Source organism: Equus przewalskii, chromosome 11 (assembly GCF_037783145.1).
Source record: "Equus przewalskii isolate Varuska chromosome 11, EquPr2, whole genome shotgun sequence".
In the NCBI taxonomy this organism is placed as follows: domain Eukaryota; kingdom Metazoa; phylum Chordata; class Mammalia; order Perissodactyla; family Equidae; genus Equus; species Equus przewalskii.
The window spans coordinates 12446014-12469082 of NC_091841.1; the positions used below are offsets into that span (position 1 = coordinate 12446014).

A 23069-nucleotide genomic window follows, 5' to 3' on the forward strand; every position below is an offset into this window, starting at 1 on the left:
GTTTAACTTGGCCTTTTCATTTTTATGCACATTAGAGAATATGCTTGTCAATTTCCATAAAAATATCTTCTGGGATTTTATTTTCAATTGCAATGAATCTATTGATCGCGTTTGGAATACTGAGCGTTTTACTAATCTTAGATCCTAAATGGTCAAATCTTAAATGGTATATCCCTCAATTTATTTAGGTCTTTAATTTCTCTAAATGCTTTCAAGATGTTTTCTAATTTTTCATTGTTGAGTTTCATACAGCATTTTGAAGATTTATTTCTAGACTTTCTACTTTCTAGATTTGCCTAGGATGTAGAAAACTGGAAATGGTGTTGTTCCTAGCCTATCAACAGAAAAAAAATCTAGATAAAGGACAAATTCATGACTTCTTTGAACTTATCAGAGTGTTGAGGTTGCAGAGTAACCAAACATCCCGAAATGTGGAAATACAAATCCATCCAAGCAGAGATGGAACACAAGCACTGGCTCATTGGGAGAGCATCAAAGGAAAAAATACCAAGAGCAACAGAACTGGGTAAGAAAAATACAGCTAAGTTTTAAAAAAATAAATTGCCTAATGGCCAAATGTAGGCTAGCATGAGACTACAGAATGCCTGCGAGCCATAGACACAAAGGGAGTTCATGCTCACTCACAGGATCTTCTCTATAGAGACCCCCACTAGGCGTTCATGAGAAGTATTGGGGGCAGGGCAGAGACTGGAGGAAATCTACATTGGTCATACAGGCTTGGATGAGGAGAGCAGCTGCCATTGTTGGAAAAACACATAGCCTGACTCAGACCCTTCTCACTTAGGAAAAAAGCTTTAGGCCTCTGAGGAAGGTGCCTTTTGCCCCAGGGTACATGTCAAGATCCACTGGGGCAGGGTGAAGTGTGAAAGAAAAGAATATTCTACCATTGAGGAGGAGCAGGCAAAAAGGCCTGGACCCAGATTCCTATGCCAATGCAATTTAAGGTCTTCTCTGGCTGGGGGAGGGATGGTAAAATCTGCCATGCAAGACCCACCAAAGATACAAGTCAAAATTTGGCTGTCATAACAAACATGGTAACAGATCACAGATGCTTTGGCCTGGCTCAACAGTAGACTTGAAAGAACAAAGGAAAGAATAGTGACTTAAAGATAGGTTAATATAAATTACCAAACTGAAACATGAACAGAAAAAAGAGCAGGAAAAAACCTGAAGAACAGAGTATCCAGTAACTCTGGGACAATAACAAAAATCTTGAAAGAGAAAGAATAGAGCAAAAGAAATATGTGAAAATATGATGACTAAGAATTTCCAAAAATAATGAAATATATCAAATCACGGATCCAAGAATCTCAGAGAACACGAGCAGGATAAACAACAATAACAAAAAGAAATGAAAAGTAAAACCACACATTGACACATCATATTTCACTTGCTGAAAATCAAAGACAATGAGAAAATCTTGAAGGCATCCAGGGAAAAAAGACACATTATATAAAAAAAGAAGGTATGAATTACAGCAAACTTCTCATCAGAAGCTGTGCAAGCTAGAAGGAAATAGAGTGATGTCTTTAAAGTATTTAGTAAAGTAAAAACTCCTGCCAAGCCATAATTTTATGTCAGGGAAAATATTTTTAAAAAACAAAGGTAAAGTAAAGATTTTTTGACAATCAAAAACTTATAGAATTCATACCAGCTGATCTATACTACAAGAAATATTAACATTTTTCAGGCAAGAAGAATATGATATCTGATAGAAACTTGGATGTACACAAAGAAATGAAAAGTTCCAGAATGGTTAAAAAAGGGTAAATATAAAGACTCTTTTTCTTATCTTAGTTTCTCTTAAAGGCAATTGTCTAAAGCAAAAGTGGTGGCAATATATTGTGGGTTTATAGCATATGTAAAAGTAAATGATATGAAAACAACACAAAAAGTGCAGGAGATTTGAAAGTATACTGTTGTTTGGTTCTTAGAATAAATGTGAAGTTGTATAAAAATGTTTAAAGGTAGACTGTGATTAATTAAAAATGCATATTATTTATCAGAGGGCAAATACTAAAATATTTTAAAAAGAAGTATATATAATAAACAAATAGTAAGGTAAAAGGGAATCATAAAAAATGTACAACTAATCCAAAATTACTGACATGGTTTTGTATTTTTATTTTACTTTTTCTTGAGCTTAATTAACTCTCATTTCACTACTTTTTGATTTTTAAAATCCATTTCTATTTTATTGCATTTCTAACTGAATGTTTTATTTTCATATCCATAAAAGTTTATTTGACTATATTTAATTCAGCTTTGAGTACTATGGTGCAGATTTCTTTAGCTTTGTGAATGTGTTTGTGGTGGAGAATTTTCAGTATTTGTATCAGTAGAAGTACTCTGATTTACCTTTTCAGATTTTTTCACAGTAGTTTTATTTGTATATAGTTAAAAAAAATTCCTATTAATTCCTTAGACATGGTCTTGAGTGTGAGAGAGACATAGCTCCTTCTCCTTTAGTCTCATATCCACACTGTAGCAGGAAGAGGAAGGAAGGAAGAAGAGTAAAGGCTGAAGAGCAAGGTGCTGACTGGGGATACCAATTACGCATGACCTCTTTAAAAAAACTTCCAAAAGCCCCACAGGTTACCTTTGCTCACATTTCATTGGCCAGTCCTGGATCATATGGCCATGTTTAGCTGCTAAGGATTCTGGGAAGGTGATTTTTCCTGTGGGCACGAATAGAAAGGAGTAAAGACAATAGAGGTTTTGAGCAGCACCTGCCACCAAAGAGGAGGAAGAAATATTTTTTATCAGACACTTCTTTGTTTTATAAAAGAAATAGTGGTAATCATTTTCAGTGCTACTGATTAGATTTTAATTTAGTGCCCCTTCTCCTATAAAATTTGACACAAAGACGTATACTTTGAATGGGTGTAAATAATTTAAAAATCCTAATTAACATTTGTGGAACAACCACTATATATCAAGCATTGTGTTAGATAAACATTTTAAGACAGGTTATTTCATTTCACATTCTAACAATCCTGAAGGTATGTATTATTAGCCCCATTTAACAGATATGAAAACTGAGACTAAAAGCTATTAATTTTCTGAAGTTGCAAAACTACTAAGTGGTGGAAACAAAATCTGAAAACATTTTTTTCCTGATGTGGTCTTTCCATTATGCTATGTTTTCTTTCAAAACCAAACATTTTTTGAAGATCATTTTTAGTCATGGCGGTATATCTTCACTAGTGTGCAAGTGCCATTAATTTGTTCCAAAAGTTCCCTTTCCTCACGGGTACAAAAGCTATCCTTTATGGCATCTGCAATATTTCCCCAAGAATTGACATCTACTTTTCAATGTGTAATTAAAGTTAGAGAATGATGCAGCTCAGAGAATTCATGAAACTATTGTGGTTGATATTTTTACCAGTGTGCAATTACCAGAAACAAGTATGGGTGGAAGGGAACGGTGAGTAGTATGACCTCATAATGAAGAATCCTATGAAATTTTAAATTATGTTTACTTCCTGAATTTGCTCAGAATAGTCTTTAAATCTGGAGCTTAAGTTTATGATATCTCTAGAAGTACAAATTTCTGTTTCCTTTCTTTTCCAGGACAGTTTTTCTTTGATTTTGTAGAGAGTGTTTCCTGAACCTTTAGAAATAATCTATTGTTTTTTAAAAAGATAATTTTTTAAAAGATAAAATTTTTAAAAAATTTTAAAAGATAAATATTATAGATATTTTAGAAACATTTGGAAGCTACCAATAATAAAGAAAAAATTCTAACCACACTTATAATACAACGCCTAGAGATAAGCACTAACACTGTTTATGAGTATATTACTGTGTTTAAATACATCTTCCACTTTTGGACTTCAGCATTTTCATCTCCCTGGTCTCATTTTTTGTCACAACATTTTTTGGGAAGTAGAGAGAGGATAGCTATAAACCCAGCTGCTGGGTAACCTTGCATAAATAGGTAGCTTCTTCCAGACTCAGAATCCCAACTGTAAGATCAAAATAATAATATTGTACCAGTTGGAAGTTTTTACGATTCAACTGACAAAAAATCCTATTGTGTGTACTTTGAAAGGGAATGCACTCATGTAACTGAAATTCCTGAGGTAAGGCGGGCTCCAGGTGAGACTTGCTGCAGTGGCTCGAATGTTACCACTGCCCGGTTTCTTTTCTTCTTGACGCTCGTCCCTTGGTCACGCTGACTACTTTTCTACTCTCACGTGGCGGCCCTCTGGAAGCTCATGAGTCCCTTTGTCACAAAGTGGCTGCAGCGGTTCTAGACCAGACAGACTCACTCAAAACTATTTAAGCAAATGTTTCTGTCTCTTCTGATGGGTTCTGCTTAAGACAGAGTATGCTTCTTGCCTGTGAATCCAGCAAATGCCTCCCTGTCTCTCTGACTGTGTGACTTTCCATCCCTCAACCAATATTTTGGCCAGTGGGTGGTTTATTAGAGCTGCTTAAGCCAGTCGAGACCTACATCTACGTGCTCAATATCATCCAAATCACTTGGCTGGGACTGGGGTGGTGTGGTTCCTGCAAAGCAAAATCTGAGTAGTTTTGACAGGAATAGAGGAAAACAGATGCTATGGAAGAAACAAAAAAATGCACAATAAGAAAATTTGCCTTGCAATATTGCTGTGACTATTAGAGACAATGGCTGCAAAATTTCTGGCGTAGTGCCTGGCACATAGCAGGTAATCAGTAAATGACAATTACTGTTCCCGGGATTGTCATCACTATCATCATCATCACTTATGGGGTGTTCAAGGCGTCATAGTCGAAGTGATGTTGAAGCATAGAATGCTAGAGTGAGAAGGGACATGAAAGATAATCTAGTCTCATTCTGACATTTTATGTCTGTAGAATTGCAGATTGTAGAGACGAAGGGACTTGCCTAAAGTCACCCAGCTGGCAGCCCCTTCCCCTGGATCTCTCTTTTCTTCTCCCTTCAGTCTCATACTCCCGTGGTGACCCAGAAAATTGGGGCAAAAAACGCTTCTAATGTCATGTCTTTAACTTACCTCTCTCAGAGCGTAATTACTGGATGTTTTTAATTTCTCAAAGTTCTCTAACTAAATAAATTGAAACACATTTTGAACCTTTTCCTAACTCACAGTTTCTTGGCAAAGTTTTCACACTGGAGACAAGAAATTCCATGGGGAATTAGGTCCCTTGATCACAGCTTGTGGTTCAATTTATTTTAAATAGTTCAAGCATCTTGATATTGAAAAACAATCCTCAGTCTTCTAGCAAATGAGTGGGTTTTCTAAACTGAAAAACAGGACCTGACACTCCCTCATTAGTTGTTTTCTGTAGCTGCTTTTCTGTTTCTAAACGACTGATCTAGGGATGGGCCTTGGGACTGATTTCCTGAATCCTTTCCTTTGTGACTTCTCCACACCACCACAGGCTGTTAATTTTCTAATAGATCACAGGACCCAGGAAATTTTGTTGTGTGGAAGCAAGATTAACACTGTTAACTGGCAATAACGATCACAAAATCAAAATCACTAGAAAGGAATCTTGGTATCACGGAGACAGTACCTCAGAAACTTGACCAAAAACTATCTGTGTGAGAAGTCAGCTAAACTCTGGCCCTTAGTTGCTCCATCTATAAACTAAGGAGATTGGATTAATGGTCTACAAATTTCCTTTCAGCTCTAAAGTTTATTTGGTTTCCCCTGATGAAGTGGCTTAGCCCACTGGGGGCCTTCGATGCAGAGGAAGGAGCCTGGTGGAAGAGTTTTGTTGTGAAGAAAGCATCCTGTGTTCCAGGGCACAACCCTACAGTCTCCTCAGCCCAGGATATCCCTTTAAGTGACGAGCTCTCACAACGAAGAGGCAATTTTTCCTGAGCCTAAAGAGAAGAAACTTCACGTTCAACTCCTTGCTCTAAGACTGAGCATTCCCCAAACAAGGTAGGGAATGCCATACCCAGAGGTTTTCTCAGGTTGACTGAAAATGAAAGGCTACAAATCGCTGTGTGATCTAGGGTGAATCACTTTCCCTCCCTGAGCCTTAGTTTCTGCCTGTGTAAAAAGGAGAGGATTGGAGGGAATGTGTCCTAAAGTTCTTTTTGGTATTCACATTCTGGGATTCCGTGAAGTACCACTTGAAGGTCCAGAGTGAGTCATGGAAAGGATGCCCTTGTGATGTGAATATGAGCTCACAGCAATAGGTTTTCCAGGCTCTCTATCACTTTATTATTTTGTTCTTTTCAGATTTCTGTCTCTGAGGCTTTATGTCAGGGGATAAAATTCTACCTAGTTAGGGTCCAGACCATCACTTATCTACCTAGGCTTTTACATGTAATATCATGCAGAGGGAACAATATATGTAAAGAGCAAGTTTGGAAGAATGATATATATTTCAGAAGAGCTGGAATGTAGGCTCCAGGGAATGTGATGACAATTGAAGCTAGATAAATGAACAAGCTCCAGTTCTTATGCGCTGTGCTAATACTGTTGGATTTAATCTTGTAGGCAAGGGGAAACCATTGATAAATTTCAAGTCAATGCATAACTTGTTCAAATTTGCATTTAACAGTATAGAAATAATAATAATAATAATAACTTGCATGTATTGAAGGCTCGCTATGGGCTGAATACTCTGTGTCTTACTGTATTTAACAGAAAGATCACTTAAATTTCCAGTGTTGAAAGCTGAGATAAATGAACTAATGTTGAAGGAACCAGGCAACGTTTCCTAGACAATGGACATTATAGAGTGGGTAGGACTTGGAGAGGGAGGCAAAGAGAGCCAGGCTCACGGTGCAATGTGAAAAATAAAAGGGATGCTCTTGTGGTGGGTAACAGTTGTGTTCATGAGAAGGTGAGGAGACCTCTCAATAGAACAATGACGTGTTGTTTAGTGGCCAGTAACATTGGTTTGAAGGAATATGGGGAAGCACTTTGGAAGGTTCTAAAACTCAGGTAGAGGAATTTAGGCCTGATTTCCAGGAAACTGGGAGACAGTGGTGGTTTCTGAGTGATCCAAGCAGAGGGAGACTCAGTAAGAATTTCGATTTCAGTATAAAGAATAAAGTGGGGAGATGAAGACTGGAGACACCTGGAGACGGTTGGAGCACATAAAGGCTGCGGTCATCCTCACATGAGCTTATATCCCACCTGAAGATGGAGGCTCCAGGAAGACAGAGGAAGGAACTGGTAATATCCACAGCATGTGGGGATTGTGTAAATATGGGAAATGCAGGAGAGGCATGAGTTGGAGTTGACTCTAAGGTTTCCAGCCTGAGGGCCAGGGAGAATGGTGGTGCTGCTGTAAGACTAGGTGTGAAGAGGAGTTCTGTCAGTCACCCCTGCTGGGAGATAATGACAGATTCCATAGCCCAGTCTCACCAGCTGCGGCTCTCACCCCTGTACGAATCCCTACCATGGGATGGAGGAAGAAAGGGACATCCCCATTCCTCACACTCTGCTCAGTATCCCACATAGCTTCTTCATCTCTCATGTTCCAGAGATGGTAGCACTGACACATTCCCAATAACTTGCAGTTTCCTGGAATGCTCCTGCTATTCACAGGGAAGGTATAATAAATGGATTTGGGTAGGTTTTGTACCAACCAGTGGTCTTGATATCATTTCTCTCAGGTATGGGAGGGCCTCACCCCTTTCTCCTCTGGCTGAGGCATGGAGGCTTTCCCTTCCATTTGAGATAGGCATGGGTTTCAGCCTTGGCTCAATCACTTACAAGCGATATTTATTTGGGCAACTTACTTAACCTCTCTGAACTGCAATTTCCTCATCTATCAATTAGTTACCTCAAAGTGGAACAGGGAGAATTAAATGAGGGAACGACTGTAAAGTGCTTACCACAATCCAGCACACAACGGATACTAATAAAGGGCAGCAGTGTCTGCTGTTGTGGTTCTTGGAATGACAATGAAAATGGTGACCATCAGGTAACCACATGCTTTAGTTTCCTTCAGACTGCCAAACTATAGCACAGCCTCTTTGGTTGGTTCTTGATGTCTTGTTTACATTCCTCTGCACCAATAAGGGAGCCCCATCTTGTTTCCTCTCTCTTGTTCAGTCATTCTTCTTGGGTGCCCTTCTTTTATTCCATGCAATCCCCTTTTTCTTCTCTGGTTTTAGCGAGGTGACTTGCTGAGGATTCTCTAAGCACTTTTTCAACTAGTGAATGTCTTCAAATTCTCATGAGGAGAAAAGTTGGCCAGGGGAGGTATTTAATCTATTTCAGTATTGAAGCACAAGTGGAAGAAGGGAAAATAAGAGGAATAAGGAATATTTCAAAGTAGTTTTAAAAGCAGAGAAAAGTCTTGAGATTTTTCTCTGCCTCATTTTATAAATGTGCTGTTAAATTGCATGACTTTTCAAGCTTCCTGAGAGCAAAAGCCATCTTTCCTTCTTCCTTCATGTGTCCTGAATCGCATAGGCATATAGTAGGTGCTTAATAAAACATTTGGTCAAAGAATTGAATTAAAATAAATCCTCACCTGCTGCTAACAAAAATGTTTGCCAATGGTGGTAAGACTGGAAGGCAGAAACAAGCAGACTGGCGAATCCCCATATGTTATGTTTGAATTATTGTTTGAGAGTGAGCTATGTTCTTAACAACTTCTACATGTCCACTTTGGTCCCGGGTGTCAAAATTTTCTCAAAATGTTTGTAAAAATTTATGAAACTGTGGGATTGGGCAAAATCATAAGGCCTGATAGAATTCAGAAACTTTATATAGTTCGTGTAAGGAAAATATTGAAGACACTCTTTAGAAAGGCAGAAATATTAATGAGATTGGCATTTCTGGGAAATAATTGGAGGAAACGAGGGATCCAGGAGGAGAAGATCATTTGAGAATTTCTAAAACAAAGGCATGATGAGAAAACATTGAGAACAGGAGAAATGTTAGTAATTAATATGGATGCTTATTAATACTGAAAGTGTTGATTATTTTTTCAGTGTGGTATACTTGAAATAACATACTACTTTGAATGAAATGATCTGGTTCTTGTTCTGCATTCATTTCTTTTCTTTTCTTTTTTTTTTTTGAGGAAGATTAGCCCTGAGCTAACTAGTGCCAGTCCTCCTCTTTTTGCTGAGGGAGCCTGGTCCTGAGCTAACGTCGTGCCCATCTTCCTCTACATTTTTTATATTTGGGATGCCTACCACAGCATGGCGTGCCAAGCGGTGCCATGTCCGCACCCGGGATCTGGGCCGGTGAACCCCGGGCTGCCGAGAAGTGGAACGTGCGAACTTAACCGCTGCGCATCGGGGCCAGCACCTGCATTCATTTCTTAATGGGGGCCTTGGCTAGTTCATAACCTCTCTGAGTCTCAGTTTTTTCACTTAGGATTTGGGGATGACAGAGTTTTTGCGAGGTAGATTGAATAGTGTCTTGCATGGGGTGGGCTATTGTGCAGTGAATGGATAAACATTTGCTATATTAACAAACAAACAAATAAATAAATCAGTCAGATGTTACATGTGAAAGGGTTCCATCAATAGGCAAATGCTAAATAAACATGAAAAATTGGTGTTATGATTGTATTTGTTTTGTCACAGGGCTCTTCTCTGAGATCTGACTTCTTCAAGTGAAATCCATGGCCAGTACAAATAACGTGACTGAGTTAATATTCACTGGCCTTTTCCGGGATCCAGATGTGCAGAGAGTGTGTTTTGTGGCATTTCTCATTGTGTACTTGGCCACAGTGGTGGGCAATGGCCTCATCGTTCTGACGGTTAGCATCAGCAAAAGTCTCAATTCCCCCATGTACTTCTTCCTAAGCCAGCTGTCTCTGGTGGAGATCAGTTACTCCTCTACGGTTGTCCCTAAATTCATCACAGACTTACTTGCCAAGATTAAAACCATCTCCCTGGAGGGCTGTCTGGCTCAGATATTCTTCTTCCACTTCTTTGGAGTCACTGAGATCCTCCTGCTTGTGGTGATGGCCTATGACCGCTATGTGGCCATCTGCAAGCCTCTTCATTATATGAACATTATGAGCCACCAAGTGTGTCAAGTACTGGTGGCTGGTTCCTGGCTGGGAGGCTTTGTTCACTCCATAATTCAGATTCTCATCACCATCCAATTGCCCTTCTGTGGTCCCAATGTGATTGACCACTACTTCTGTGATCTCCAGCCATTGTTCAAGCTTACCTGCACTGACACCTTTGTGGAGGGGGTTATTGTGTTGGCCAATAGTGGCTTAATTGCTTTGTGCTCCTTCCTCATCTTGGTGACATCCTATATTGTCATCCTGGTCAACGTTAGGAACCATTCTGCAGAGGGAAAGCGCAAAGCCCTCTCTACCTGTGCCTCTCACATCACAGTGGTCATCTTGTTCTTCGGACCTGCCATCTTCTTCTACATGCGACCCTCCTCCACCTTCACTGAGGACAAACTAGTGGCTGTGTTCTATACTGTCATCACCCCAATGCTGAACCCCATCATCTACACACTCAGAAATGCTGAGGTGAAAATGGCCATGAGGAGGTTGAGGGGCAAAAAGGAAAACGTAGGGATGGAGTGAAAATGTGAAAGTGAATAAAAAATGTGTGTCTGATTATTCCCTGTTCTTGAAATGGATTTTGATTTTAGTGGGACATTCACACATGGCGGAAACAAATATAAGGACTTAACGTAACTGCTGATGTGATTGTCCTTAGTAACCAAAGACTATGCTATGTTTATCTAGTGTTCCAAGGGACAGAGGTCAGACTGGCTCGATGATATCCAACAATATACTGGTATTAGGTAACATGAAGACTCAAACTAAGTGCAAATGCAAAGGAGAACATCTTGACAAATATTTTGTAGGTTATTCACTTCTTCCTCTGACCACCATCCATGCTTTCTTCTTTCCTTTCTTCTTCCTTCCTTCCTTCCTTTTCCTCCCTTTGTTCAATCTCCCTCATGATAACAACCTAGATTTCATTAAGAAAGGAAACCAAATAGAAGAATTGTTGGTGGATATTTTGGATGAGGGTACCAATCTGTTCTCTTCCAATGTGGACAAGAGCATCTTTGAAAATTGAGTGCATAAATTTTTCTATTCTCCTGGTTGGTTCTTGGCATCTTGTACCATAGACTATTTGATCACAAGTATTTGAAAAATCCCTGGAGCAATTTTAGTTCTTGTGACATGCTGGCACAAAAGATAGTCCTTAAGTCTCTGTGAGTCCTCTTGCAATGTTCAGCTTCCCTGAACAACAACAACGAAATATCAAAATGCCATAGATCCTAGCTATCAACAGGGAAAGATCAAGTCAACCTTTTTAACAAAAAGGATATCTCTTTTAGCTTAATCAGATGTAAAAAAAACCACAGAGTGTAGAAAATGCTTTTAGGCTTAAATTGAAGAATGCAGTGGAAGGAAATACTGTCCATGTATGTTTCTACTCCAGACTCTGTCCTTTATTCTAAGTGAACATGCCAAGTCCATATCTTTTCATGCCTATTGGTGTTTCTTGGTGAAGTGAAATGAGACAGTCTGTGTCTACAATGTTGTTTCACCTCTCATCATTGTGAACACCCCATATCATTGTGAACAATTTAGAGAATATTGAAAAATTGGAACTTGCTGGCTTTGGAATTACACAGAATGGCTTTGCATTTGCCCTCAGTCCTTCCACCTCTCCTTGAGGATCAGATGAAGTACTGCAAGCAGCTTCCTTGTAGAAGGATGGGGCATCACAGTTGTGCTATAGGCCTTAGGGACTTTTCTCTTTCTCCTTAGTGCTTAGGTTGAGCAGATAGATGAATAGTGGTTTTAAAGGGAACAGGAAATCTTCCCACTTCCCTTGGTGTCCCCACTAATTATGGCCATGGATGGCCATCAATATTCCCTTAGTAAATACCACTTCTACGTGGAATGACTTTACCACCTCTTTCCTTATGGCAAAATCCTACGTATCCTTCATGTCCTAGATTAAACTCATCTCTCTTATGAGGCCTTCTCTGTCCTCCCTCCTCCTTGGCTTGAATTTGTGTCTCCTGTGCATGGTTATTTTTACATACTTTTCTCATTGCCCTTATCACTTTGATTGTATTATTTAACGTGTGCTTCTCTCTCAGTAGACTGTAACCTCTCAAGGGCAGGACCATCCACTAACCTCCTTCTTTGCAGCTCTAAATATCATGCACATAGATAGCTGGTGCTTCCTAAGTGCTTGCTGAACAAACAACCCTTCAGGCCCATGGGGAATCCTTTCTAGATCAGTTCTTACTGATTCTTTCTGAATCCATTTCACAGTGTGGAGCACTTCTCTTATTGTTTAAATATGAAGAGCTCAGGCTCTGAAATTTATCAGGCTGTTCCAACTGCCTCTCAGCCACACCCCAAGATCCAAGCTGCTTAACTTCTCTGAGCACCTGTTGTTGCAGAAGTACAATAAGATTAAAAGTAGTATGAACTTCATAAGATTATTCTGAATATTAAATAAGATAATATACATGTAAAAGTTTTAGTAAAGAACATAGTATAGAGTTGTGATGTGGACTCAATAAATATCACCATCATCATCATTATCATTACTACTGGTGATTAATTTTATTTTACACGAGAACAGTATGTCTGTCCACACATAGGTCTTCTTTTAGTCCTTTTGAGCTACTCAAAATAGGCCTTGATTGCACCCCAAAAGGCTTTCAAGTGTTTGAAGGCCATTCAATCCTTCTGTTTTGAGACTTCTTTCAGCTGAACATTCTCTGTTGTTTAATTGCTTTCGAGTGCCTCATACAGTACCTGCCATGTTGTAGGTGCTAAATAAATATTTGTTAAATAGATATCAACTGTAACACAGCCTCCCCATTATCTTTTATGCTGAATGTACTTATATTCCGTCAATGTGTACTTTAGGGCAATCAGGTCTGGAGCTAAACTCAGTGGAGCTACCCTCCCTTTCTCTGGATGCCTTACTTGTATTGCAGCAGGGTAGGCCTTCAGGGTGTAGACTGGGACAGGAGCCCCTTACTCATGTGCACGTTTGGTTTCCTCCCTGAGAGCTATGGAAAGAACATCATCAATGAGCTCTGAGTCATTGGATACTGCGTGGGCAGATAATATCTACTGTAACTGCACTGTCAAAATTCTCTGGGATTACCTCACCTACTGAGGGTGGAGAATCGATAGGTCTATTGAGAGCTAATTACTCATTTTGTTCTGGTCTCACTGGAAACACACAGGAACCAAAGGGAAGCATTTTTCCCATTGCTTTAAGAGACAGAGAGTGTTGTAACGTTTTAAAAATGCCTACTCAAGTCACAGAAGTAGTAACAATCTAATTATACCATTTAGCATTGGAGACCATGTAGCTACTTCTCTCTTGTTGATTCTGTCATAGCATTAAAAAAATGTAATGTTTTAGGCAATAAACATAATGTAATCTCATTAAAGAAAAACTGGTAACATGCTGCAAGCTACCTTGCATAAACAATTTGTATTTTTTCCCCCATTTATTATTTGTGTCCTTTTAGGTAAGGTTTGATGGCATATAACAGAAAAAACCCAACTTATGAGATAGAATTACAAAAGTACAGAGATGAAAAATCCAGCACTGTTGTGGAGGTCCAACAATGTTATCAGAAATCTACACTCTGCCATCTTCAGTCTGTAGCTTCAACCTCATGACCTCAAAGGGCTGCCAGTGCTCCATATGAGTGCTGTCCAGTAGAGCTTTATGCTGTGCTGGAGATGTTCTATGTCTGTGCTGTCCAATAGGGTAGTGAAATGAGTAGTTGACATGTGGTTAGTTAAACCAAGGAACTGGATTTTACATATTACTTGAATTTTGATAAGTTTAAATTTACATACTGCATGTGGCAATTAGATGCATATTGCACAACACCACTCTAGCATTTCATCTATATTCCAAGAAGAAGTAAAGAGGAAGGAAGGAAGATAAACTGGTCACTTTCCCTTTTAAGAGGTTTCCCAAAAGTGCCACACAGCAATTTTGCTCTCATCTTATTTGATTGAAAGTAATCATTTAGGAACCCTTAATTGCAAAGCAGACTGGCAACTATAATCTTTATTCTGTGTGGAATTGTCTTTAAAAATCAGAGTTATGTTCTTTTCCTAAAGAGGAAGGGAAGAATGGATGTAAGGACTGGCATATATTCTCAGGCAGTGTATTACATACCAATTTCCAGAGCAATTAAAAATTTTCATAAAAGATTTATAATTGCGTGGTAGTATTCAAAGTCCAGTTGTAGCATAATTTTCTTAATCAATCACTCATTTCAGGGCTTTTAGATTCATTTAATAATTCATTCAACAAGACTTAATGAGCGTGTAGTATGTGCCAGGCATTGTTCTAAGTTTTAGGGACACACAGAGGTACATGAGACACAGAAGGTCCCTGCCTACGTGGGGCTTACATTTTAGGTAAACATTCTGCTTTCTTAAGTTCCTGTGGTCTAGATCAGCATTGTTAATAGAAGTTTCTGTGATGATAGAAATGTCCTATATCTATGCTAACGCATGGTAGTTCTTAGCCATGAGGCTAATTAGTACTTGAAATATGCCTAGCATGACTGGAGAACTGAATTTTTAATTTTATTTAATTTTAACTAACTTAAATTTAAATAGCTACATGTGTCTGGTGGCTACCACATTGGATAGCACAGGTCTACAACAGTTTAGTACTTACCTCTGCTGCAAACTTGTGGCTGTTTCTCTGGATCACGGGCAAGATTGCTCCTGCGTACCAGTACCCGGCTGTGGCTGAATACTTTTGTCTCATCTCTCACTAACCAGTTCTTCTAATTGTATTGCAGTTATAGTTATTTTTATACATTTGTTTTTTAACTTTTACCAGACTGTAATTGATTTACGTATCACAATTACAATATGAATCTGACTTTATACTTGCCTTTATCAATGAGTTTTACACGTTCATATGTTTTTAGTATGTTAATTAGTAAAATGTTAATTTCATTTCATCTTGTAGAATGTCCTTTAGCATTTCTTGTAAGACATCTCTAGTAGTTATGAACTCCTTCAATTTTCATTCGTTTGGGAAAGTCTTTATCTCTCCTTCATTTCTGAAGGACAGACTTACTGGATATGGTATTCTTGGTTGACAGTTTTTTTCTTTCAACATTTTAGAAAATACCATCCAATAGCTCATAGTCAAGTGTGTCCTCAGGCTGTGCTCCCCAATTGGATGGTGCCACTGGTTGTGCTTTGTGTTTAGGTGGGGCCTCAGGCTGTTTCCTGAAGTTGAGTAGGGCTGCAGACTGTGCTCCATGGTTATGTAAGGTTGCTGCCTAGTTGGGTGGGGCTGCAGGTTATGACCTGTGATTGGGCAGTTCCCTGCCTAGTCAAGGCTGAAGGTGAGTTTAGCAATTAGCTAGACCTGTATGCTTGGCTCTGCTGCTGGGTAGAGTTGTAAGCTGGGCTCCATTGTTAGGTGGTACTTAGATTGGGCTCTGAGGCTGCTCAGGGTTACTGTTCATTCTGGTTATGCTGGGCCAGAGGCTAAGCTCAACAGTTGTACAGGGCTGCTGGCTTGGCTCCCTGTCTGGACAGGCTATAGAATGTGCTGCATGGCTACCAGGTGTCTATAGCCATGCTTTCCAGAGGGACAGGACTGGAGGCTATGCTCAGTAGTTGGGCAGGACAGTGAATATGCTCCTCTTCTCTGGAGGACCAAAGGATGTGCTCCATGGCTGCTGGGTATCTGTGGCCTTGCTTCCCAGAGGGTGCACTGGAGACCATGCTGTGCAGTTGGACGAGACTGGAATTTTCTTACCTGCCCAGTGAGGGTCATAGAACAGGCTCCACAGTTGGTTTGGCCCATTGGCTGGGGATCTGAATTAGGCAGAACTGCCAACTGAGCTCCCTGGCCAGACAGGGACACTGGCTTGGCTATGCAGATGGGCAGATTCACTGGCTGGGATTTCTGCTTGGGAGCCACTGCAAGCAGGAATTTTGTCTTCCAAGATCCGAATGCTGGTTACTATAAGCCTCATCCCCTTTTCTGTCTCTATATGATCCCCAGTGTTTTAACTCTGCAGGTTCACACAGTGATCCCCATGAGGTGAGACCTGAGTGGGCCTCCTGGGAAGTGTCCCACAATGCTGGAGAAGCTGGATGTCTGCCTTGGGTTCTCTTTTCTTGCTGGAGAAACTATAGGCCCAGGGGGGCCCTCTCAGTGCAGTGCAGTGCAGTTGGTCTGGGGAGGGGCAATGCAGTTGATGTTAAATTGCTCATCTTAACCTTCCAAAGCAATCATTCTTGATCTCTATTGTCTAGAGAGGAGTGCTTCAGCCTCACCTTTGGGCTCTGAGATTGTGCTATGGGTAATTCCTGGTTGGTCTTCTTGTCAGGGGAACTGAAATTAGGAATAACCTGTGTCACCACATTAATGAAATCTATGGGAGATTTTGAAAGGCAACTTCACTTAAAATGTCCCAAACAAGAGGCTGGCCCAGTGGTATAGTGGTTAAGTTCATGTGCTCCCCTACAGTGGCCTGGGGGTTCTGAGGTTTGGATCCTGGGCACAGACCTAGCGTTGCTTATCAAGCTATGCTGCAGTGGCATCCCACATAAAATGGAGGAAGACTGGCAACAGATGTTAGCTCAGGGCCAATCTTCTTCACAAAAAATAAATAAAATAAATAATAAAAATAAAGGGTTGGAGGGAAAAAATATTTTAAAAAATCCAAAACAAAATTCTTGTTATTCCCTGCTGTTCTGGTTCTCCCACAGCCATTTGTATCTCAGTAAAGGCTAACTCTGGTCTGACTGCTCAAGTCTGTTATATATATATAGTATAATTGATATAACATTATATTTGTTTAGTTTCAGGTGTATAACCTAATGATTTGATACTTGTATATTTTGCAATGTGATCACCACAGTAAGTCCAGTTAACATCTGTCACCATACATACTTACAAATTTTTTTCTTATGATAAGAACTTTCAAGATCTACTCTCCTATTTATTTTCAAATATGCAATACAGTATTATTAACTATAGTCATCATGCTGTACATTACATCCTCAAGACTAATTGATTTTATAACTGGAAATTTGTACTTTTTAGCTCCCTTCATCCATTTTGCCCACTCCCCACTCACTGCCTCAGGCAACCACCAATCTGTTCTCTGTATCCATGGGCTCATTTTTGTTTGTTTTGTTTTGTTTTTAGAGTCCACATATAAGTGTGATCATATAGTTTTTATCTTTTTCTGCCTCACTTATTTTATTTTGTTTGCTCAAGTCTAAAACCTTGGTGGTATCCTTGATTCCTCTCCTTCTTTTCTCTCTTTTCAACCAAAACATCAGCAAATCTTATTACTTCTACCTTCAAAATTTATCCAGAATCTGACAACTTCCTAAAGCCTTCACTGCCGTAGTCCTGGCCTAAGTAACAATCATCTCTTGATTGGATTACGTGATCTTCTCCTATCTTGTTTCCTATATTTCCCACTTCCCCTTCCTTATTCTTAAGACAGCACACAGATCTTGACAAGAGACGACCTCTTCTTACTACCCTAATAAAACAATACCCAGCAGCATTCACTATTATCCTTAACCTGTTTTATTTTTCTTCTAGGACTTATTACTGGTTGACTTACATATCAAGTTTTATTTTTTTTTTTGTCTTTTTCTACCTGCATTATCTTGTTGGGGATATGAAGGATGTAACCTCCTGTATCACAGACTTTGTTTTTTCAGTGTTGATTCTCCCACACCCAGAAAAGTGCTTGGCACGTAATAGGATTCAATCCTATTTGTTGAATGAACATTTGAATGAATGGATGGATGAATGACACCTCTGTCTGAGGAAGTTCTCACTAGATTACATTACTATTGCCACTATCCTTATTGATGGAGAGGCTGAGGTGCAGGGAGACTAAGAAACTTATACATGAATCCATGAGTGTTAGATGGAGAGTATAATGGAGATAATCTAGCCCAACTCTGCCATTTTATATAGAAGTGGGAACAGGGGAGGGTGAGAAGTGGAGAGGTGAAACGATGTGGCTTAAGTTAGATAGCTAATCAATTATTGAACCAGAGCTAGTGCCCAGTGACCTGGCTCCCTGTCCAGTGCTCATTTTCTTCTCTATTCATCCTCCTTTCCATTCTCAGTATTTCAGTCTGGAAAAAGTTCCCTTTATGTCTTTCCTTCAACTTTCTTCTCTTACTGCCTCATTCTTGGGTGAAAAACTTTATAGAAATCTCACTAAACTGAGACTTATCCTAAGTCATAGTTTAATTGGCAAACTTCCACCCAAGATAAAAGAAATTCCATGGGGAAGTTGTTCTCTTCATTATAGTGTAGCTTAATTTATTTCAAATAGTTCAAGGATCTAATCATTGAATCATAACCCTTGGACTTTTAGTGGGTGGGCTGGTTTTCTACATCAAAATCAAGATCTTAAAATCTCTCAGTTTTCTGCTTTTTGTGGCATTTGTCTATTTCTTAGATATTATAAATTCAAATATCAACCTAGATCCAGATCACCTGAATTTCCTTTTTTTTGTGATTCATCGTAGACATCATCTACTTCATTTTCTAAAAGCTCCCAGGGACAGTGGTGATTTGATGTTAGGGACAAAGTCTGATCCTTGAATCACAGTAATAACCACCGCCCAGTACCATCAGAAGGCAGCTGAGTGCTGTTTAAAGAGCACTGATTTCTGGGTTAGTAACCTGGGAAATATCTATTGTGTGGCCCACAAAGCCAGTTAACCTCTCAGCCTCTGTCATCTCTTTTATGAACAGATGAGGTCAGAGTACAAGGTCTCTAAATCTTTCAGCACAACTCATAGCTGAGTGTGACCTGGACTTTGCTCACTGGGGGACTGCAGTGAAAAATCAACTAGTTGCGTAATATTAGCCAAGGAACCCTGCTTGTCCAGGGACTAGGATTCCCAGAGAGAAATCCAACGCTTCATCCAATCTCAGTTTTCCAAAACCAGATCATCTCCTGGAGTAATGATCTGTTCCAGCAGAGTGGCTAACTTCATGCCAAATTGGAGGCACTTGAGTGTATTTGAGATCCGTCTGATCCAATTCCTCATTCTAAGGCAGAAGGAAACCATGCTAGTTTTTCAGATCTAAAGGTAGGTGATATGGCTAGAAGTAAGGTGCAAAGTCTCTAAGCAGCCATAGGATGTTGGGAAATCAGTTACTCTTTTTGAGCCACAAGGATTCATTTGTAAAATGAGCTGGTTGGGTTTGAAGATATTTTTTAAATAATTAATTCAACTTATTTGTATATTTTTATTGTGTGTAAAATTATACAAAATATAAAATTTGATGAATTTAAAGCACTTTACAATTCTGGGATTCTGTGAGATACCATTTGGGAATTATGAAGGGGGGAGCTCGAGACTGAAATTGACGTTTCACTACTTCACCCTGAGATCAGTCACATCAGCACGTCAAGTTCTCTCTTATATTTATCCTGGCCATTGTTTTCAGTCTATAATTATGCTCTGGTCCAGAGTCCAGCAGGTCACATGATGGAGAGTCTAAATGCTCAAATACTGATTTAGGCACTTACATGCTGGTCACATTTTCTTTCTAGGATTCTTGATGAGGCTGCATTGTGTGGAGATAGGAGATATTTCTTACCAGTTCAGTGCAGGAGATGATGAAGATTGGTGAGGGGTGTGGTATCAGACAGAGGAATAAATACAGAAAAGGCAGAAATTACGGAAGAGGAAAAGGTGACTTTCAAAGAGGAGGCCAGCAGTTATTCCTTCTGTTAGGGATGAAGGTTGGAAAAACTGGATCCTTCATGATTCCTCTCATCTCTGAGTAATCTCTCAGATTGATCCTAGGATATTTTCATTAGTTTCTCTAATTGATCAAAAATCGAGTTCATACTCATATACGAAATATTTGTATGCGTTGGTGAACACATATAACTTGGACTTCTAACAAAAGGGCATATTTAATTTCAGCTCTACATTTACATGTTGTAATCCTAGAAATTGTATAGGGCAGTGGTTAGACAGCATAGGATCTGTGGTTAGATTGCTTGGATTGAAATCTTGGCTCCACTGCTGTGCAACCTTAGACCAGTTATCTGGGCTTGTTTTTCTCATTTGTTATAAAAGGGGTGATAATAGTAATACCCACATCACAGTAGAGTTGAATGAATTAATGTGTATAGAACACATAAAGTATGTGGCACATGGTACTATTGAAATACTAGCTGTTATTATCAACCAAAATGCACTCAGTAATAAAGGTTCAAGAAAAATATTAAGCAGATGATTTTGAATACTAGGATAGTATATTTCTTAGATATAGACACTAGAGTTGCAATTATAGAGAATCTATTAATTGCTGTAAAAGAAGTATGATAAATTTCTGTAGGAGCAAGAGGGGGAGAATATATTATTCTTACACTGAGGTGAGGATCTTCATGCAATATAGAGGAAGGAATACCAAACACACAAAAGGGAGAAAGGACACCTTGAGTTAGGAAATAGCTGTATTATGTTCATTTAGGGAATAACAATAAGGGTGCAAAAATAGGCAGTGGCCAGTTCAAGAAGGACCTAGAATCCATGCTAAGTATATTGGAATTAATGCTGTGGGCAATGGGGTTGTGTTGATAGATTTTAGGTAAGGTAGTATATGATATAATATGCATTAAAGGAAAATCACCAAAGTATTTGCAATGCTCAGAGAACAGGAGATTCACGTGGGTTGGTGTATTAAAGACAATCTTCACTGAACACATGAGACTGGAGTTGGGCTTGGAAGGAGGGTAGGTTTGGAAAGAACAGGTGAGGGCATTTCAGTGAAGGGAGGTTCAGTGGTGGAATAGAGCGGGTAGGCTTGTGGGATGTGGAGATGACCCTGAGTTGAACAGAGGTGAGGTGAAGTTTAGTGGGTAAGTGGGTGGTTGTTGAGGTGGTTTAGTCTGTGCAAGTCTTTAAAAGTGAGTCATAGAAGTTCAGGTTTTTCCTGGCTCATTCCCATGCGGTGGAGAATCTAAGGAAAGAAGAGTCAGGAAGCAATTTTCTTGCTGCACTGTGCAGGATGGATGGGATGGGAGCATCTGGGGACTAAGGTGCTTTGTTAATTTAGGTATCAGCTGACAGCATATGAGAGGATGTTGGCAGCAAGAATGGAGAGAAAGGGCCCAGGAGAGGTAGTTTAAAGATAAAATTCATGGGATCTGATGGGTATGGGAATGAAAGGGGGTGTGGGTAATATATGACATCCAAGCTACAGTTGGGACAGCTTGGAGGGTGATGGTGGCATCGAAGTATCTTCCAGGTGACACTTGCCCGCAGGTCTCCTGTTACTCCATAGCTTAGTCTCATCAGCTTCAACCCTAATTTCTGTCCAAATCCTTTCCTTTGGCTCATAAGTGATGATGTGGTAAAAGGAGATTCTTGAGGAGTCTCACAATCTTATCTTCTAACCATTCAGGTACTTGATTTTCCAAGGTGCTGAGATGGTGCCAGATATTCCTAATGATTTGCGTGCCCAGTGGCCACAACACTGCTCCTACGGGAAAGGGCACCACACTCTGATGAATTTAGCAATGTTGCTTGTGTTAGGTGCTGGGTATCAATGTAATTTCTCTGCTGCACCCACCTTCCTGGGAACTTTAGCTCTTGTTTGGGCAGTTTCTTTTGCTTCTGTGGAGGGCTGAATTCCTCCTTTCTTTCTGCAAATGAGTTTTATAGTAATTATATAAATTACAAAGAAAAATTCCACTGGATTTTGCTTTAGCTTATATAAACTTGTAGATAAACTTAGGGTGAGTTGAAATCATTATGTTGAATTTTATCATTTTAACATGATTTTGTAAGAAATTTTTTGCTGGATGTTATGTATTTTTTCCTTTTTATACATGTATTTTCTTATAGTCCGTTAGCAGTTTTATCGTTTTTCTCCGCATAACTGTATCACATTTTTAAGTGCTTTTTATTTAAAAAGTTTCTTGGTTATTGTAATGGGAAAATTTTTCAGTTGGGTTTTCTTTTTTTTTTATTGAGTTATTGATAGGTTACAATCTTGTGAAATTTCAATTGTACATTAATGTTTGTCAGTCATGTTGTAGGTGCACCACTTCACCCTTTGTGCCCACCCCCCACCCCACCTTTCCCCTGGTATCCACTAAACTATTCTTGGTCCGTAGTTTTAAATTCCTCATATGAGTGGAGTCATACACAGATTATCTTTCTCTCGCTGGCTTATTTCACTTAACATAATTCTCTCAAGGTCCATCCATGTTGTTGCAAATGGAATGATTTTGTTCTGTTTTGCAGCTGAGTAGTATTCCACTGTATATATGTACCACATCTTCTTTATCCATTCGTCTGTTGATGGGCACTTAGGTTGCTTCCATGTCTTGGCTACTGTAAATAATGCTGCAATGAACATTGGGGTGCACAGGACTTTTGGGATTGCTGACTTCAGGTTCTTTGGATAAATACCCAGTAGTGGGATGGCTGGATCGTATGGTAGTTCTATTTTCAGTTTTTTGAGGAATCTCCATACTGTTTTCCATAGTGGCTGCACCAGTTTGCCTTCCCACCAGCAGTGTATGAGGGTTCCTTTTTCTCCACAACCTCTCCAACATTTGTTGCTATTAGTTTTAGATATTTTTGTCATTCTAACGGGTGTAAGGTGATATCTTAGCGTAGTTTTGATTTGCATTTCCCTGATGATCAGCATCTTTTCATGTGCCTATTGGCCATCAGTATATCTACTTTGGAGAAACGTCTGTTCATGTCTCCAGACCACTTTTTGATTGGGTTGTTTGATGTTTTGTGGTTGAGTTGTGAGAGTTCTTTATATATTAGGGATATTAAGCCTTTGTCATATATATGACTTGCAAATATTTTTCCCAGTTAGTGGGTTGTGTTTTTGTTTCAATCCTGTTTTCATTTGCCTTGAAGACGCTCTTTAATCAGATGAAGTCCCATTTGTTTATTCTTTCTGTTGTTTCCCTTCTCTGAGAAGGCATGGTGTCCGAAAAGATCCTTTTAATACTGATGTCAAAGAGTGTACTGCCTACGTTTTCTTCCAGAAGCCTTATGCTTTCAGGTCTCACCTTTAGGTCTTTGATCCATTTTGAGTTTATTTTGGTGAATGG

At 39.4% G+C, this 23069-nt stretch overlaps 2 protein-coding genes across 7 annotated transcripts in view; one reads left to right on the forward strand and one right to left on the reverse strand.

Moving 5' to 3' along the window:
- Positions 1–23069, reverse strand: part of LOC139074335 (ubiquitin carboxyl-terminal hydrolase 25-like) — a 126228-nt gene that overhangs the window by 26339 nt on the left and 76820 nt on the right. For 2 of the 6 annotated variants that reach the window (XR_011523849.1, XM_070563879.1), the window contains exon 5: positions 20432–21635. The exons of 2 other annotated variants lie outside the window; for them this stretch is intronic. Coding sequence is in view for 3 of the 4 variants with exons in the window: in XM_070563879.1 (XP_070419980.1) it covers positions 21436–21635 (200 nt within the window). In the remaining variant the exon portion in view is untranslated. Of the gene's footprint in view, positions 1–2620; positions 2700–13407; positions 13686–20431; positions 21636–23069 lie in introns of those variants that run through there. 2 more of the 6 variants (XM_070563880.1, XM_070563883.1) reach the window with 2 other exon arrangements.
- Positions 9037–13331, forward strand: LOC103565398 (olfactory receptor 4B1). Its single transcript, XM_008541441.2, has one exon. It carries the CDS (start codon positions 9583–9585, stop codon positions 10510–10512), a length of 930 nt encoding a protein of 309 aa, XP_008539663.1. The 5' UTR covers positions 9037–9582; the 3' UTR covers positions 10513–13331.

Excerpts from the sequence above, each read along its gene's own strand:
- LOC103565398 (XM_008541441.2), top strand. The coding sequence starts at position 9,583 with ATGGCCAGTACAAATAACGTGACTGAGTTAATATTCACTGGCCTTTTC.